Genomic DNA, 17873 nt, shown 5'->3' on the forward strand with positions numbered 1-17873 from the left:
TTCAGAACAGCATTCTCTCCAGATGTCTACGTCCATCCTCATTCAAATGGAAGCGGTCTCTCGCATATAATTCCTCTTTGTCCTCAAATACTCTCCAAGCATCCACATATTCCAATCCTCTCTTCTGACACATTCTAGCTATTATGTTATTCAATATTACTGCTCTTCTGCTCAGCTCTTCACTATCATACCTAGGCAACACACACACACACACAATCTTTCCTCTCTGTGTCTTCTTTCGCACAACCTCAAGCAAGAATCGCCTATCTCTTGTTGCCCAATTTACATTACCTGTCAAGTCATTTGTTCCTACCATCACAATCATCTCATCCACCCTCTTAATTGCCATAGCCACACATCGTTCCTACAGGCAAACACTCCTCACGCATCCTATCTTGAACACCATGGATCATTGATTATTCCCCATACATTACCCCTCTCACATCTCTCTTTCTTCTCTAGCACTTTCTCTCTATGTTCCCCTACTTACCTGCCCTCACTCTATCCCTGGTTCCAGTGTTCTTTTGCATTCCTCTCATTCCCTCTCTTCCAATGTTCCTATTCTCTCCTCTTTTATCATTCCCATACCTCTCTCTCTCTCTCATTCCCTCTCTTCTACTGTTCCCAATTCTCTCTCATTTCCTCTCTTCTACTGTTCCTATTCCCTCCTCTTCTGCCATTCTCATAACTCTCTCTCATTCCCTCTCTTCTACTGTTCCTATTCTCTTCTCTTCTACCATTCTCAAAACTCTCTCTCATTCCCTCTCTTCTACTGTTCCTATTCTCTCCTCTTCTACCATTCTCATAACTCTCTCTCATTCCTTCTCTTCTACTGTTCCCATTCTCTTCTACCATTCTCATAACTCTCTCTCATTCCTTCTCTTCTACTGTTCCCATTCTCTTCTACCATTCTCATAACTCTCTCTCATTCCCTCTCTTCTACTGTTCCTATTCTCTCCTCTTCTACCATTCTCATAACTCTCTCTCACTCCCTCTCTTCTACTGTTCCTATTCTCTCTTTGAATCATTCCCATAACTCTCTCTCATACTGTTCCTATTCTCTCCTCTCCTACTGCTCCTATTCTCTCCTCTTCTATCATTCCCATAACTCTAACTCCTACTCTGATTCGCCTTCCATTCGCCTAATCTCTTCTTTCACGCTTCTCATCTCATTCCCTAAACATTCCACCTGCTCTTTTAGCTCATTTATCTCTCTCTCTCTCTGTAAGCCAGCAACCCTCATTTGCCATTCATCCTCCCAATTCAGACTATCTCCAAACACTTCACTACCATTCAACCTTTCCTTACTCCCCACTCTCATTATTTTATTCATATTTCTCTCGCCCTCTATCATACCACTCATCTCTCTACGTGGAGAAACTCCCATCTCTGACTCAACGAGGTCAGTTATAGTATTCTCTAATTCACCAAGTTCCTCCCATTGCCTGCATTTTGTGCACATATGTATTCCCCCTTCTCTCATCTGCCACATATACAACTGCTGGGACGCATACATTCCACAAGTCCTGCATGCTACAAAATCCCGTATAATACCACGCAAAATGGAGTCCTTAAATGGGGGAGGACTTGGTGATACACCATTTGCTATTGTAACTGCCGCTGCCGCCATTATTCATAATAGTGTCGCAATTAAATATGTATAAGGGAGTATAACTATATAAGTAAAAGTACAAACAATTACAAACAAAACATTTAAGTGTACTAAGTATAAATAAAATAAAACTAATAATGAAAACTTATGTTTCTTCATCTTGTCTTCCACTGTTATGCTTCCGATTCTGACGTGGAACATTTTAATTTTGGAACGTGAATGAAAATTTCTCTGTATAGCGATATATATATATATATATATATATATATATATATATATATATATATATATATCCCCTTCCCAACCAACCATGCTGCAAATGAAGAAACTAAGTCAATTTTCTGTACCAAATACAGTATGAACATAATTTATGTACTATATGTAGTAGCAATTCATATAAACTGGAGACATCTAGAATGAAAACAACCTGACTCTGCATAATGGTAAACAACTCCCCTCCTGCAGACACTACACATTATTAAGAGAATACTAATTTTAGAAATAAAATTTAATAGAAAACATTCAAACTAGCTCACTATTTTATATTTAAAAAAAACTCATATTTTAAACTTTTTAAAAGTGTGCCTACTCAACAGGAAATGGACATATTATACTCTCAAGTGAGTTCCCTTTTCTAGTGAAATATGGGATGTGACACAGCCTGGTGTGAATGTTAAAGCTATGAAATCTGAGATAATGCATTTACTTGAATATAACTCACATTTTTTCCCCTCAAAATTAAAGTTAAAAAATTGTAGTGCAAGATATATGCAAAGATTTTCAGAAATTAAAGTTTTCCAGGAAAAAACTAAATTGAGGTTTAAAATAAAATCCTCAGTATAATTGCTCACATTATTTACAAAATGAATGTATTTAAATTTCAATTATCGATGTTATTTAGGTGATCGACTGCTGCTCACCTTCATCACGTGATATATTTGAAGCTTTTAGTGACTGCTTCTGTAATCAAATTAATTATTTCTGGCGAAATCATGTCCCAAGCACTCAAAATCCAGTTGCACAACAATTCTAATGATAATCTCTTAATCTATGTCTGTGCAATCCAAGATCGGATAGAAGTCGATGCTCTCACTCCCACATTTCCTCTACTGGTTCTTCCCATCTCTATGCATATGATTTGTTTGGTATTAACAAAAGACTGTGTGACCAAACCGACGATTGTTGAGTTGCTGATTCTCTTCAACTGAAATCCAAAACATCTGAAACTGCCATAACAACATTCACTATCTATTACATAAAGTTTCAAACTTATTTCATGTGCAAACTATATGCAAAACTTTTTCATTTCTTTTTTTCATAAAGTAAAATCAGGGGTGAAAGATATATGCAAGGGCGAGTTATATTCGAGTAAATACGGTACTCTAATATTTTCTATTTTATTTTAAAAAATGTTGGTCATGACTCGCTAAACTGATTTCACAGCACACTAACAGATTGTGACTCACAGTTTGAAAAACTGGTCTAGATGATGGAGAGGATCTTTTGTTGAGTGGATGAGAGCAACTAATTTTTGGTATGATTTGAAGGTCATCTCTGTACATAGTACTTTTTAAAAACTTATGAGATATTTTTCTGAAATGCTGCAGATGTAGAGAATGGCAATTAAATTTTTTGTGTTCTGGATTTTTTTTTTTTTTTTTTTTTTTGGCTGGGGGAGGGGGTGTTCTGTTGATTTTGTGAAGGGGAAACCCATTGGTTTCCCCTTCACAAAATAGGTGTGCTAAAAACATTTCAGCATATCTCAACAGTGTGGCCAAATGGAAAGCACATCATCCATGTAACATAGCCATATTGTGGGTTTGAGAGGGGCTGAGTTCAGGATTGTGTTTTCAAAACTTCATGAAAAGATTGGTGGGGAAAAACACATCGTCTACTTACCATAGCCATGCTGTGGGTTTGAGTGGGGTCATGTTTAGGAGTGTGCTTAGGAGTGTGCTTTCAAAACATCCCATGAAAAGACTGGTGGCAGTGGAGGGGAACACACAGCTCTATTCCCCTTGTATATCCATCTCATTTGCAGATAAAAAAAAAAAAATTAAGCTGGTATATAACTTATAACTAAGCATTTTTTTAGTAAAAAATTGTATAAAAATTAAAGTACCACATAATTCTGTTAATTGTGAGTAATAAATCTATTGTCAAACAGTGATAAAAACTGAAAATCTCTTAAAGATGTAGTCTTTTTTTTTTTTTAAATTATTATTGCTCCCAAACAAGAGAAGTCGAGAGACCTAGTGCAGATAGAAGTTTATTGATGACTTTTTTTTTTGAAGGATTGTAGGTTGTAGTTGTTTGGGAATACTTCTTGAAGGCTGTTCAAGAGGACAGAGGTGGATGGAATAAAAGAGGATGAATAGAAGCAGATTTGGTGTGTTTGCAGTTGCACAGTAAAGGAGTGCTAGGCAGATGCAGTGCTTGAATTAACAGGTGCAACAGAAAGTGGAGAAAGGATGGTTGCCAATTCACTGGAGCAGTGACCATGGAAATACCTGTAGAATAGACACAGTGCTGAAACACTATGAAATAGAGACTGAAGGGAGTCTTTAAGAGAGGGATTATCTATGAGCCTAATTTTTCAGATATATAAATGCAACTATTCTGAAAGTTACTAATATGTTTCAACACAGAAATTTCATAATGATCTCAGAGATTTGGATTTACATTTTGATAAGTTAATGATTAATTATACTATTTTATCTGTTTAAATGCCATATTTTAAAGTAAATTTGTTCTCGAATGCACAACAATATATGTTTGTTCGTTTTTTAACTGACCAATCAATTTGCACTTGTTTAAATAAAGTTTAATATCCTTCTAACTAGAATATTTGCAAAATGCATTATGCAGAAAACAAAGTTACTTACTGCTACAGAATTCTTCATGTCAGCTACAGCACTTGCAAATTCACTGAAGTGAAGCTCTGGACAATACGGAAGTGGATGAACTAAATCACCAGATATTTGGCCAGCTTTAATAGTTGCCTCCTCCCAGTCTTCATTGTTAGTAAGTACAGCTGCATGGTATTTTCCTGTTGCTGTACCCTGTGCTCCTGTTAAGGTGGCTACATCAACAATAGTATTTGCCATGAGATCTTTCTGGGCATAGGCTACCTAATAAAAATAAAGTAACTACAAGTACTACTTCTCTACTTACCATAAATATGTTAATGATTAAAATAAAAAATAAAAAAAAAAAAAAAAAAAAACGACAAATCTCAAGTAACCATAAATCATCATCATCATCATCAAATTCCTGCCATGTACCCTCAAGGGGTGTACAGGATATGACAGTACTAAATGAAAAAATTACATCATTACTAACTTCCTATCTACAATTTTCCTCCAAATCAGTCTGTTACTTGTCAAGACTCCAACATTATCAGATCTTATATTTCTATCGTCTAAGGCACTTTGTACCGTATCAATCCACCTATATCTTGGTCTTCCTCTGGGTCGTTTTCCTGCCAACCTGGCAGAGAACACTTGTTTTGCTAATCTTTCCTCTCCCATTCTATTTAAGTGACCATACCATCTGAGATTAGCTCTGCTAACGCATTCCTGGATGCTGACAATGTCAAGTTCTTTCCTAATATCCTCATTTTTAATATGATATTGCCATTGATGCCATCTGTTCACGCCTCTAATCTTTCTCAGGACTCTCATATCTGCGGTCTCTAGTCTTTGGTCAAGTGTTTTACTTCTTACCCAGCTCTCAGATCCATAAGTTAAAATTGGTTTGAACACAGTCTTGTATACAGCTAATTTAGTGTTCCTACTAATTTCTTTCTTATTCCATATGAATTTATTCAATTGACTTCCCACAATACCAGCTTTGCTGATTCTGTTGTCTATTTCTATATTTAGTTTACCATCTTCAGTAAAAATTGTGCCTAAGTAGCTGAAATGTTTTACTTGTTCCACAGGTTCTCCATTCACAACACAGTTGACATTTTCAATGATTCTGCCTATTTTCATTGTCTTTGTCTTTTTATTGCTCCATACCATATCTATTACAACAGCTATTCAATTTAGTCAGAGAATCTTGCAGACTTGTAGCGGATTTATTTAGAAGTATAACATCATCCGCATAAAGCAAAGAGCTGACATTAACATCTCCAATTTTGATATCAGGTTTAATACCACATTCCTTCATAATGTGATCCATATAGATAATGAATAACAGAGGGTATAATGTACATCCTTGTCTCACACCAGATTTAACATTAAACCATCTTCCTGTACTTCCTTCAATTCTAACTGCTGACTCACAACTCAAATAAAGACTAAGTATTGCTTGATATAATGCCCCATTGACACCATATAACTGCAGCGTATTGAATAGCTTCTCTCTTGGCACCTTGTCATATGCCTTTTCCAAATCGACAAAACTTAAATACAGATCTTTGTTATATTCCCATGCTTTCTCGACTATTTGTCGTAAAGTGAAGATCTGATCCTGACAGCCTCTATTTGGCCTGAATCCAGCTTGTTCTTCACCAAGCTTTTCTTCCACAATTCTTCTCAACCGTTTCTCAAGTATACTTGCATAGATCTTGCCAGGAACACTCAGTAGGGAAATACCTCTGTAATTCTCGCATTCAGTTTTATTTCCCTTTTTATATATGGGTACTATGAGAGCTCTACTCCAATCATCGGGAATTCGTCCCTCTGTCCAGGCTTTCTGAACTATGCAGTGCAGCCACTGTAAGACTCTTATACCACCATACTTCAGCATTTCTGGTCGAATATCATCTACTCCTGCTGCCTTTCCACATTTCAAGCCTTTGATGGCTTTTTCTACTTCAAGTATGGATATGTATTCCTGACTGCATGCCTGGTCAGTGTTTTTTATCACTGTGCTGTCATCACTGCTTGTTTCATTTAGCAGTTTTTCAAAGTAATTACTCCATACTTCAAGGATATCTTTTTCTCCTGTTTTCATTTCACCTTTATCATCTCTAATTCCTTTTACAGCACTCTTTCCTCCATTCCTAAGCTTCTTCAACAACCTCCAGAATATTTTGCCACCTTCTTGATATTTATTTTCTATATTCTTGCCAAAGTCCTCCCATGACTTTTGTTTAGCTAGTTTTACACACTGTTTAGCTTTCTTACATTTGTCTCTGTATTCTGTAAGAGTAAAAGCTGACTTATTTGCCAGGAACTTTTGATATGCTTTCTTCTTTTCCTTCACTGCCTCTTTAACTTCCTGTGTCCACCAGGGAGTTCTGATTTTTTTATCTTTGCACACAACCTCACCACATGCCTCTCTGGCAGAATCAATCAATGTTTCCTTCAGAGTTTGCCACTGAATCTCCAAGGTTTGATTCCTGTTCTCAAACTCTTTCATTTTCTTTTCAATAATATTTCTGTATTTTAGTCTACAGTTTACATCTGAGAGCTGCTCAACTTTTATTCGCTTTAAAACTTTCTTACATGTTATTCTTTTCAATATGAAATTCAATTTTATCCTGCTCAAGACTAAATAGTGATCACTTCGAATTTCAAATCCTCTGTACACTCTGGTGTCCTGCACCAGGGAGAAAACATCACTATCAACAATAACATAGTCAATGAGACTTTTCTTATTCCTAGCCTCTTCTCTCCATGTGAATTTGTGCACATTTTTATGTTGGAACATGGTGTTAGTAATAACCAGTCCATGTCCTGAGCAGAAATCAACAGATATTTGCCATTATTATTAGCTTTGCTCTTTTCTCCAAATTTTCCCAAAATATTTTTGTATGTCTCACAATCATTTCCTACTCTACTATTTAGATCCCCAACAAGGACCAACTTTTCCTTTTTCATTGTGTCAGTTGCTTTTTCTAAAGCCTCAAAAAATTCCTCCACTTCTACCTTAGTAGAACCTTCTGTGGGACCATAGGCACAAATAAGTCTCATTGTCCAGTTCCCCATTCTCATATTTGCCCACATTACTCTACTTGAGACTGACTGCCATTCAAGAAGATTAGCCTTGTATTTTGTGTTGAATACTATGGCTGCTACTCCTTTTCCTTGATTGTCATTGCCTGAATATAACATTTTGTATTTATTGCTCAGAAAGATCTCACCAGTTTTGGTCTTTTTTGTTTCAGTCACCCCTATTATGTCGATCTGGTACTTATCTAATTCCTCAGCTAGCTCCATTTCTTTGCCATTCAGGCTTCTTACGTTGATAGTACCGATCTTTAACTCTGGTGATGTTGAGTTGGGGTTTGTTTTCAGATTTGTTCCAGTAGCTGACTTTTCGCTGTTCGCCCTGGTTCCCTGGCGAAAACAACGGGGGCCTTGTTTAACCGGGCGACGCCCCAGCCGGCATGAAATTTTGTCAGTTGTACCATCATTTTTTATTTTGGTTTAACCAATAAGAATACAATTTGGTCGGCTAAATCCCAAATTGCCTAAACCATAAATCAATTTCTCATAATTCAGTGTTTGGGATGCTGAGAAATTTATTTTTATATCTCCATAAAATGGCAGTCAGATAAAGGATATTCATTTTTAAGTTTTGCTGATGTGAAGCCATCGATTCTAAGAGCTAAATCAACGTAACTCAAAAAATCAGAAGTTACGTTTCATTAACTTTATCTCTGCAACCATGAACCACAAATGAATGCGACTTGTACCATGTGAACGGCCTTGGCTCAGAGTTTGATATATAATTATATATCAAATTATATAATAAATATAATTATTTGAAATCGGGTCATTCTTTTTGAAACACCCAGTATATTTATAATACAGGCAGTCCTAGACTTACGACGGCCAAAATTATTATTATTAAAAATTCTCTAATTTAACTTTGCCGCCAGTATATACATACATATATCACATTGCTTTTTGTATACGCATTGCAGCATCGCCATTAGTCGACAAGCAAAGCCTATCACCAATATGCAAAAGCCGCTGCTATGATTCAACTTCTAACTTATCACAGCCTTTGGCAAGTTAATTGCTTGTTAATCAGCAGTCAAAGTGTTCGTCTTTCTCTCGTTGCAATTTTTGTGTCTCGCTGTAACCCTATCATGTCCAGTAAGAGAAGTAAAACTACTGATGAAAATTCCAACATAAAAAAGCAGGCGAGGAAAGCTTTAAGTTTAGATGTCAAAATGAAGGTCATTAAAGCATATGACAAAGGAAAGAAAGTTGGTGAAATAGCATGAGAAGAAAAACTATCGCATTCAACTGTTTCAACAATCATAAAAGATAAATCAAGAATAATGGAGGCAGCTAAAGGGGCAGTTAATATGAAATGTACAATTTTAATGAAAAAAAAGAGAAGGGTCAATTCATGAAATGGAGAAGCTTTTAATGATATGGATAGATGATCAACATAACAAGAATGTTCCTCTCAGTTTGTTTATGATTGAAACAAAAGTACGCACCCTATGTGACAATTTAAGGAAACAACAAGATAAATACAGCGAGCATACATCTAACACTAGTAAAGGTTGGTTTAATCAATTCAAAAGCTGATTTAACTTGCATAACATACGAATAACGGGAGAAGCTGCTAGTTCCAATTTTAAAAGTGCCGAAATTTCCAAGAAAAATCTGAAAGAGATGATAAAAGATGAAGGCTATTTGCTAGAGTAGATTTTTAACGTAGATGAAACTGGACTGTTCTGGAAAAGAATGCCAGAACGAACTTACATTTACAGAGAAGCTACATTGGTGCCTGGTTTTAAGGCATTTAAAGATGGGATTATGCTTCTTTTTGGAGGAAATGCTGCTGGTTTTAAATTAAAACCATTTCTTGTTTACCATTCACAAAACCCCAGTGCTTTGAAAAACATTGACAAGAATAAATTGCCAGTTTACTATAGGAGTAATCCTAAGGCTTGGATGACAACTGTTTTATTCGAAGACTGGTTCTTAAATTGTTTTATTCCAGAAGTACGTGAAAAAGTCTTGAAAGTATGAGAAAATCTTGAAAAAAACATCCCTTTAAAATTCTGCTTGACAATGCTCCAGGACATCCTCTTCACATTGGCGATTTGAATGAAAATATAAATGTGATGTATCTACCCTCAAGGGGAATACAGAATACAGTGATGTGACTACTGAAAAGATTACCTTATTGCTAATTTTCTGTCAACAACCTTTCTCCAAATTAGTCTGTTTTCTATCAGGACTCCAAAACTGTCAGATCTTATATTATGGTCATCTGAGGAACTTCTAAACTACATCAATCTACCTATATCTTGGTTTTCCTCCAGGTCTCTTTCCTGCCATCTCAGCATCAAACACCTGCTTTGCTAATCTTTCCTTTCCCATTCTGTTTAAGTGATTATACCATCTGACATTAGTTCTGCTCACACTTGCCAGAATGCTAACAATGTGAAGTTCCTCTCCTATAACATCATTTTTGATATGTTTATGCTATTCATGCCATCTCTTCAATCCCCAAAATTTTTTCAGAAATCTCATATCCGTGGTCTAAAGTCATCAATCAACTATTTTACTTCTAACACAGTTTTCAAATCCATAAGTTAAAAGTGATATTCATTTAAAAGTGATACTCCACATGACACCAGCTCTGTTAAATCTATTGTTTATTTTTATACTTAATTTCCCATCTTAATTAAAAATTATGCCTAAATAGCTGAAATTTTATACTTGTCCTATAAGTTCTCCATTCAGAACGCAGATGAAATTTTCAATGTTCCTGCTGATTTTTATGCCATATTTGTTACAACAGCTATTCAATTTAGTTAAAGAATCCTAAATCCTATGAACTTGTCCTGGATTTATATAATACCATCTGCATAAAGTAAAGAGCTGAAATTAATATCTCCAATTTTGATACTAGGTTACATGTCACATTCCTTCATAATATGATCCACACAGATGATGAATAACAGTGGAGATTGTGTGTGCACACCCATGTCTCACATCTGATTTTACATCAAATCATCTTCCCATACTTCCTTCAATTATAATTGCTGATTTACAACTGAAGTATAGACTTATATATAGATTGATATAATGTCCCATTTCCACCATATAATTGTAATATTTTTAAACAGATTTACTCTTGGAACCTTGTCATATGCCTTTTCCACATCTAAAAAACTTAAACGTTGAATGTGGCTGGAGTGAGTCAGTAAGAGGTGAGTCGTTAATCAGTCTGACCGCTCTCTTCTGTATCGCATCAAATATTTTTGGGAGTTCTTGGGGGGGGGGACTTTCCCAGATGTGTGAGAAGTAGTTGTTAAATGGGTGGATTTGTGATTAGGGTTAACAGCTATTTAGAGGTCACTCCTTGAGCAACAGATAATTCCTAATTTTTTGGATGCCAAGAAAGGAGTGGTTGTAATGGGTTTATGCCAAGAGAGTCTTGATGTTGAGGTAATCCCAAGGAGAGATCTCATCTTGCCTAGATTTTGGGTGTTGTCAAAGGTAAGGCTGGGAGAATATGTTTTTTTTTTGTAGGAAACAAGGTAGAACTATGTTTTTCAGGCAGTTAAATTGACAAGGTTATCCAAGCCCCATTGAAGAATGGTTTGGAAATCAGAATCTAGGTCTGCAGAGGTTGTTGCTGAGTTGTGGTGGTTTGTTTAGTGCAAGATTTGTCAAATGAGGAGGAATGTAGTGTACTGTCACTGGTGAAAACTGTGCATTGGACTGGTGGTCAATTGAAGCAGGTCATTGTATAGAAGAAAGGGGGTTACTGAGAGGATAGAAAAACCTTGCATTAGTTGCAGTAAGAAGATAGGGAACAGTCTATCATCACACACAATGTGCATCCAGTGAGAAAACTGGCAACCCAGTTGCAGAAGTCATGAGAGACAAATGAGAAGGTCTCCTGTAGACAAGAAGATCTTTTGTTGAATGGCAATGGCAGAATCCATCCATACTGGCAGTTGTTTCATAGCTGGGTATACTTTCAAAATAGCATGGGAGTTGGGTGTTGATAGTTTTCTCCATTACTTTGGGGGGGGGGGGGATCAAGGTGAGAGAGAGACTAGGCAATAGTTTAATGGGAAGGATCTGTCACCCTTCCTGGGAATGGATTGGACATGGGCTAAGGATATAGGATAGTTGCCAGTGGAGCAAGAAAGTATAAAGAGGCGACATAAAACAGGAGTCAACTCTGGAGTGTAATATTCAAAACAAATGGCAGAATGCTATCAGGGCCAGTGGACTTTTTGGTATATCATTTGGAATGGTTGGGGAACATTTAACAAAATCATCAATGCAAGCATTTGAGAAAAAGTACAATTCCAAGAGATTGGCTTCTTTTTGTAGGTGATAATAGAACAGACCTACTGAGTGTAATAGCAGTGGGAGCAATGCTATGCAAAAGTTGATGCTTTTGTAAGAGACAAAAATGAAAAGCCATAATGTAATCCATATAGAAAATGAATAAAAGAGGGGATAACGTACATCCTTGTCTGACACCAGATTTAACATGAAACTATCTTCCTGTACTTTTTCCTTCAATTCTAACTGCTGACTTACAACTCAAATAAATACTAAGTATTACTTGATATAATATCATATACTGACACCATATAACTGTAGCGTTTTGAATAGCTTCTCTTTTGGCACCTTATCATATGCCTTTTCCAGATCTACAAAACTTAAATACACATCTTTGTTATATTCCCATGATTTCTCAACTATATGTCATGAAGTTAACATATGATCCTGACAGCCTCTATTTGGCCTGAATCCAGCTTGTTCTTCACCAAGCATCTCTTCCACAATCCTTCTCAACCATTTCTCAAGTATATGAGGATGGTCTGAAAGGTTCTAGCCTAACAATAAAAAAACAAATTTATAATTTCAAAATTATTTTTTATTTTTCAACATAATCTTCCTTAGGACTAATACATTCATTCTAGCAATGTTCCAGCACCATTATTCTGGGTCTGTAGTGGTTCTCAGTAAGGTCAGCAGAAAACCCCTCAACAGCCGCTATCACCTCTGGATTTGAAGAAAAATGCTGACCAGCGAAGAAGAGTATTAGTTTGAGAAGAGATAGAAGTTAGAGTAGGAGCCATTCATAATTCATAGTGCAGATCCCTTAAATTTCCTACTGTCAAAACGCCTCTGTGAGCAGGTGCATTGTCCTGATGAAAGATGATTTTTTCCTTCAGCAAACCGGGTTTTTTCTCATGAATTTTTTCGTCTAATCTGGTTAAAAGATTGGAATAATATTCCCCGGTTATTGTTTTTCCCTTTTCAAGATAATCAACAAAATGCCTTTAGCATCCCAAAACACCGTGCCATGACCTTTCCTGTGACGGAAATGACTGTCTTATTTGGTGCTGAATAACTGGCTTTCTAAGTCTTTCAGTCCACTGTTTTGACTGCTGTTTGGATGCTGGTGTAATAGTGAATCCATGTCTCATCCATAGTAATAAATAGACGCACAAAATCAGTTTTATTCTTGTGAAAACGATCCAAGCACTGTTCAGAGATTTTCATGCGAATGTGTTTTTGATCTGCTGTGAGCAAGTGCGGTGAGGCTTGTGTAGCGCAGTGGAAGCGGCACTTGCTTGGTCGCTCAAAGTCAGACTTAAGTTCAAGTCTAGTCACTGGAGGAACTTTATCTAAAGCCTTTCTTCGACCAGTTTCGAGTTAGTTGATCTCTGGGACAAGAAAGAAGGTTTTTCCTCCTGGAAACTCAAGAAAATCGAAAAATTCTTTGGAAAAATTAAAATACTTCACAGCTCCCATCGAGGAAAAAAATTGCATGTGGTCTATGCCATAGATGGCAAACCTGTGGCACGTCAACGATTTACATGTGATATCCTTTTATACGCTTATAAATTATTCAACCTTTTTTTTAAATTGTTACAATACGCAAGTTAAATTTTGTTTTACAGGAGAGAGCAGCTATGAAGACATGAATATGATCGGTATGGTATTAACAAAAGATCACGTGACCCAAAGACAAATGGAACCGACAATTTTTGAGTTGAAATGCTAATTCTCTTCTACCGAATTCCATAACATCTACAACTGTCATGACAACATTCACTATATATTTCTCAGTTTTAACACATTCACGATGGGGTGTCGTTTATCGTTCCGACAGAACTTCTCATTCCCGGCGGGCTCACCTCACACAAAGTTTCAACCCTTGGTTGATTTTTATTGCTACTTGTTTCTGTTTGAGCTGGCAGGGGAACTCACACAAGCATTATATGGCAGGTTTCAATTCTTGATAGAATTTTATTTGAAGTTAGCCTTGGTGATCTGTCATAATGGCATCGAGAATTTCAAATGCAATCAAACAAACACTTATTTCATATAATTGAAAAATTGGGCAATAGTTTTTAGTTAGATACTGTATTTCCGGTACAACATATGGTTTTGATAGAGTCTATAGTGTCTCATAGTCTTATAGTTTCTGCGAGAGGGAACATGTGATCATTAATTAGTGCCGTTTTTATTCCAGCTGTCTCTAATTGCACTATTCGTTGAGAAATATATTGCACAGACTGCAAAAGCCTCTGTACCTTATTCAGGGATACAATAAAAGTAATTTTTTTTCTTGCATCTACAGTATATAATGGCTGTTTGGGAGGGCATGATGTTAACCACAGTGTTGTTAAACACAATCAAACAAACACTTATTTCATATAATTGAAAAATTGGGCAATAGTTTTTAGTTACTGTGTTTCCGGTGCAACATACGTTTTGCTCGAGTCTATACAGCACACACACACACACATATATATATATATATATATATATATATACACACACACACACACGCAAAACTTTTTGATGTCTTTTTTCGTAAAGTGAAATCAGGGGTGCAAGTTATATACGCGAGGGCAAGCATTTTGCCGACAAGTTGACATTCTTCTGCTGCTTCCCCTGCTCCGCTGACTTCAATGGCAAGTTACAATGCATCAATATTTTTCTCACTACCATTTTATTTTTTAATCAAACCAACATCATAAAAATTAATTTAATACAATAATCAATTTTTCACTGAATAATATAAATTTTTGGTGATCAGAATGGGATATGTCAATGAAAATTAGCACAAGTTAATTTAATTATGTTTGCTTGAGGAAAGTACAATATTGTAGCATTAGTCCTGTGATTGATAACTAATTAAAATGAAAATACTTTTATATTTGTCAACATACTACACCGTATACATAAGTGTACTAGTACCCTTTATGATTATGCCGTAATCAATTATTAATACTTATTTACTAAAATAAATAACCAAAAGGCTTCACATCGGCAATACAAAATTATATAAATTAAGTGGATATTAAATCCAACATTATTTCAAACCCGACTACAGAAACTATAACGTTTCATGTGAAATTTGACCAGAGATCTTACTGGAATACACTCGCCACCATACTACGAGTTGCCCTAGCCACTAGAGCAACTTGTAATATGGCGGTGAGCGTATTCCTGTAAGTTCGCTGGTCAAATTTCGCACCAAACGTCTATAGTTTCTGTAGTCGGCTTTGAAATAATGATGGATTTAATATCACTTAATTTGTATAATATTAATACTTATGTTAGTTTAATGTATGAACTTTAAAAAATGGGGAAAGGTATTTACGAGTAAGTTTGTTGGGACCGGGCCCTCGTCTTATAGAAAAATAATTGAGAACTGCCGATCCTTAGGATTCAAGGACTCTTCTCTTCTCTAATCGCACGTATGTTCATTATGCATTTCGCGCCACGCATCCGCCAGTAGGCAGAAATAAGTAGTGGCAAGTGTATTATTGTTGTGTATGTGCACTGTTTTGTTTTTGCTGTAAGTGTGAATTAAAAAGGTAGTTTAATTTAAGCATATAATAAAATGTTGATTTTTTGAAGTTATAAAAAATGCATTTGATTTAAGTTTTGAATTATTTTGTTACAGTTCTATTTAACATGGCTCTTGAAAATAAAACACGAAAATTATCACAATCAAGCAGCAGAGAGTTCCAAAGTTGGTGGACTACAGAGTATGGCATGATTAACAAAGACAAAGCAATATGCGTTTAATGTTCCGGGACATTTTATGTTCCGGCATTATGAGAGAAACCATAAATTGCTCCTTGAGAAAAGCAAGGACGAACAGAAAGAATTTATTGCTCGGGCAATTAAAAATAGAAATATTCAGTCAACAACCCTAATGAAAGTTACCAGTAGTCATTCAAATATAAGTGCTGCCTAGTTTTTTTGCCTCAAATGTAGTTGCCAAACACTGGAAACCTTTTAGTGATGGGGAATATATAAAAGAAGCATGGTTAAAATGCACAACAGTACTCTTTGAAGATTTTGAAAACAAGGAAAAATTATTCAAAGAATAAAAGATATGTCTTTGGCTAGAAACATGGCGAAAGATAGAATCATGGAAATCGCTAAAAATATAACTAATCAGCAAAAAATAGATATAAAATCTTCTGGTTTAATTTCTCTTTGTCTTGATGAGAGCAATGACATAATTGGATCAGCTCATTTAGCGATTTTTATTTGCACTTGTTGAAAGAGATATCGATTTCTCCAAAATTGTATCAGTAACTACTGATGGTGCTCGCAGTATCACTGGAAAGGAAAATGGGTTTGTCAATTTATTTACCAAATGTATTGGACATTTAGTTCTGGGTTTTCGTTGCATTATACATCAGCATGTTTTATGCGTAAAGGCTAGTTTCAAGCCACTGGAAGATATTATGAGCATTGTAATAAAATTGGTCAATTTTATATCGGCACACGCTTTAAATAAACAAAAATGTATAGAATTATTAAGTGAGGTAATCACAGTGTACAACGGTTTACTTATGTACAACAATGTCCGATGGTTAAGTCGTGGGAAAGTTCTTCAAAGATTTGTTGAGTGTTAGATGAAGTCAGACTTTTTTTACATAATGAGAAAATCATTGAAAAACAATCAATTAATGAAAGTCGAATGGCTTTAGAAATTAATGTTTTTTACTGATTTGTGTTTACATTTAAATGAATTAAAAACTGCATGGTATTAACAAGACAATTATTGTCATGTCTGATTTAACCAAAGCATTCGAAGCTAAATTACCAATTTTTAATTGTGATGTTATTTCCAATACCTTCTGATATTTTCCAAATACAAAAAAATTCTTTGCAGAGCTAGAATCACATGAAAAAACAGATAAAGTTAAATTGACAAGAGTTTTCAACAGTTATTCAGTCAATAATCAACAAATTTTCTTTGAGATTTGCTCAGTTCAGGCAATTCGCAGAGACATCAAAATTTATTTTGCATCCAGACAACATCAACAGATGAATTCAATTTGGGGATGTGCGAGTGGCTGATTTTGGAAGATATAGAAATGCAATTAATCGATTTTCAATTCAGTTCTATATGGAAACAAAAGTTTGAGAAATGACTTGGAAATAATGAAAAATGATCTATTATTGGGCACAATTAAAAAGAATGCAGAAGAGGAAATATTGAGAACTTGGAATACATTCCTGAAACCTTCTGTTGTTTAAAAAAACTAGTGATGGCTATATTATCAATTTTCTCCTCTACAATATGCTAGTGAGTCATTATTTTTCAAAATGAATTTTATAAAAGACAGTTTAAGAAATAGAATGACTGATGAATCTAGTTCGGCATGTGTATTACTAAAAGTGACAAAATATGAACCTGATATAAAGCATTTGGCATCTAATGTACAACAGCAAAAATCTCATTAATAAATTGATATTGATAAATTAATAAATTAATAGGGGTGCTTAAGGGTCAAAGCTGTATAACTGAGAGAGGAGACCTCCACATAGCCTTTAAAGGAATGCGGAGAACTAACCAGGGCTTCTGACCTAATGTCCAATCCTCACCTATTCGTGGTGCACCCTGTTGGGTATCTACTTGGATACTGAACGAACAAGGATGGGCTGGCAATTTGGGATTTAGCCGACCAAATTGTATTCATGTTGGTTAAACCAAAATAAAAAATGATGGAATGACATGACAAAATTTCATGCCTGCTGGTGCGTCGCCCGGTTAAACAAGGCCCCCATTGTTTTCGCCAGGGAACCAGGGTGAACAGCGAAAAGTCAGCTACTGGAACAAATCTGAAAACCAACCCCAACTCAACATCACCAGAGTTAAAGATCGGTACTATCAACATAAAAAGCCTATATGGCAAAGAAATGGAGCTAGCTGAGGAATTAGATAAGTACCAGATCGACATAATACGAGTGACTGAAACAAAAAAGACAAAAACTGGTGAGATCTTTCTGAGCAATAAATACAAAATGTTATATTCAGGCAATGA

The 17873-nt window shown here is 35.6% G+C and overlaps 1 protein-coding gene across 6 annotated transcripts in view; it reads right to left on the reverse strand.

The window, feature by feature from the left end:
• grsm (probable aminopeptidase NPEPL1 granny smith protein) overlaps positions 1-17873 on the reverse strand; it is a 223847-nt gene that overhangs the window by 20558 nt on the left and 185416 nt on the right. For all 6 annotated transcript variants that reach the window (XM_090398544.1, XM_090398548.1, XM_090398547.1 and 3 more), the window contains exon 10: positions 4498-4743. In XM_090398544.1, coding sequence (XP_090254670.1) covers positions 4498-4743 — 246 coding nt within the window. The remainder of the gene's footprint in view (positions 1-4497; positions 4744-17873) is intronic.

This window comes from Typopeltis vanoorti, chromosome 9, assembly GCF_054136105.1.
Source record: "Typopeltis vanoorti isolate ZY-2024b chromosome 9, IOZ_Tvanoo_1.0, whole genome shotgun sequence".
Lineage (NCBI taxonomy): Eukaryota > Metazoa > Arthropoda > Arachnida > Uropygi > Thelyphonidae > Typopeltis > Typopeltis vanoorti.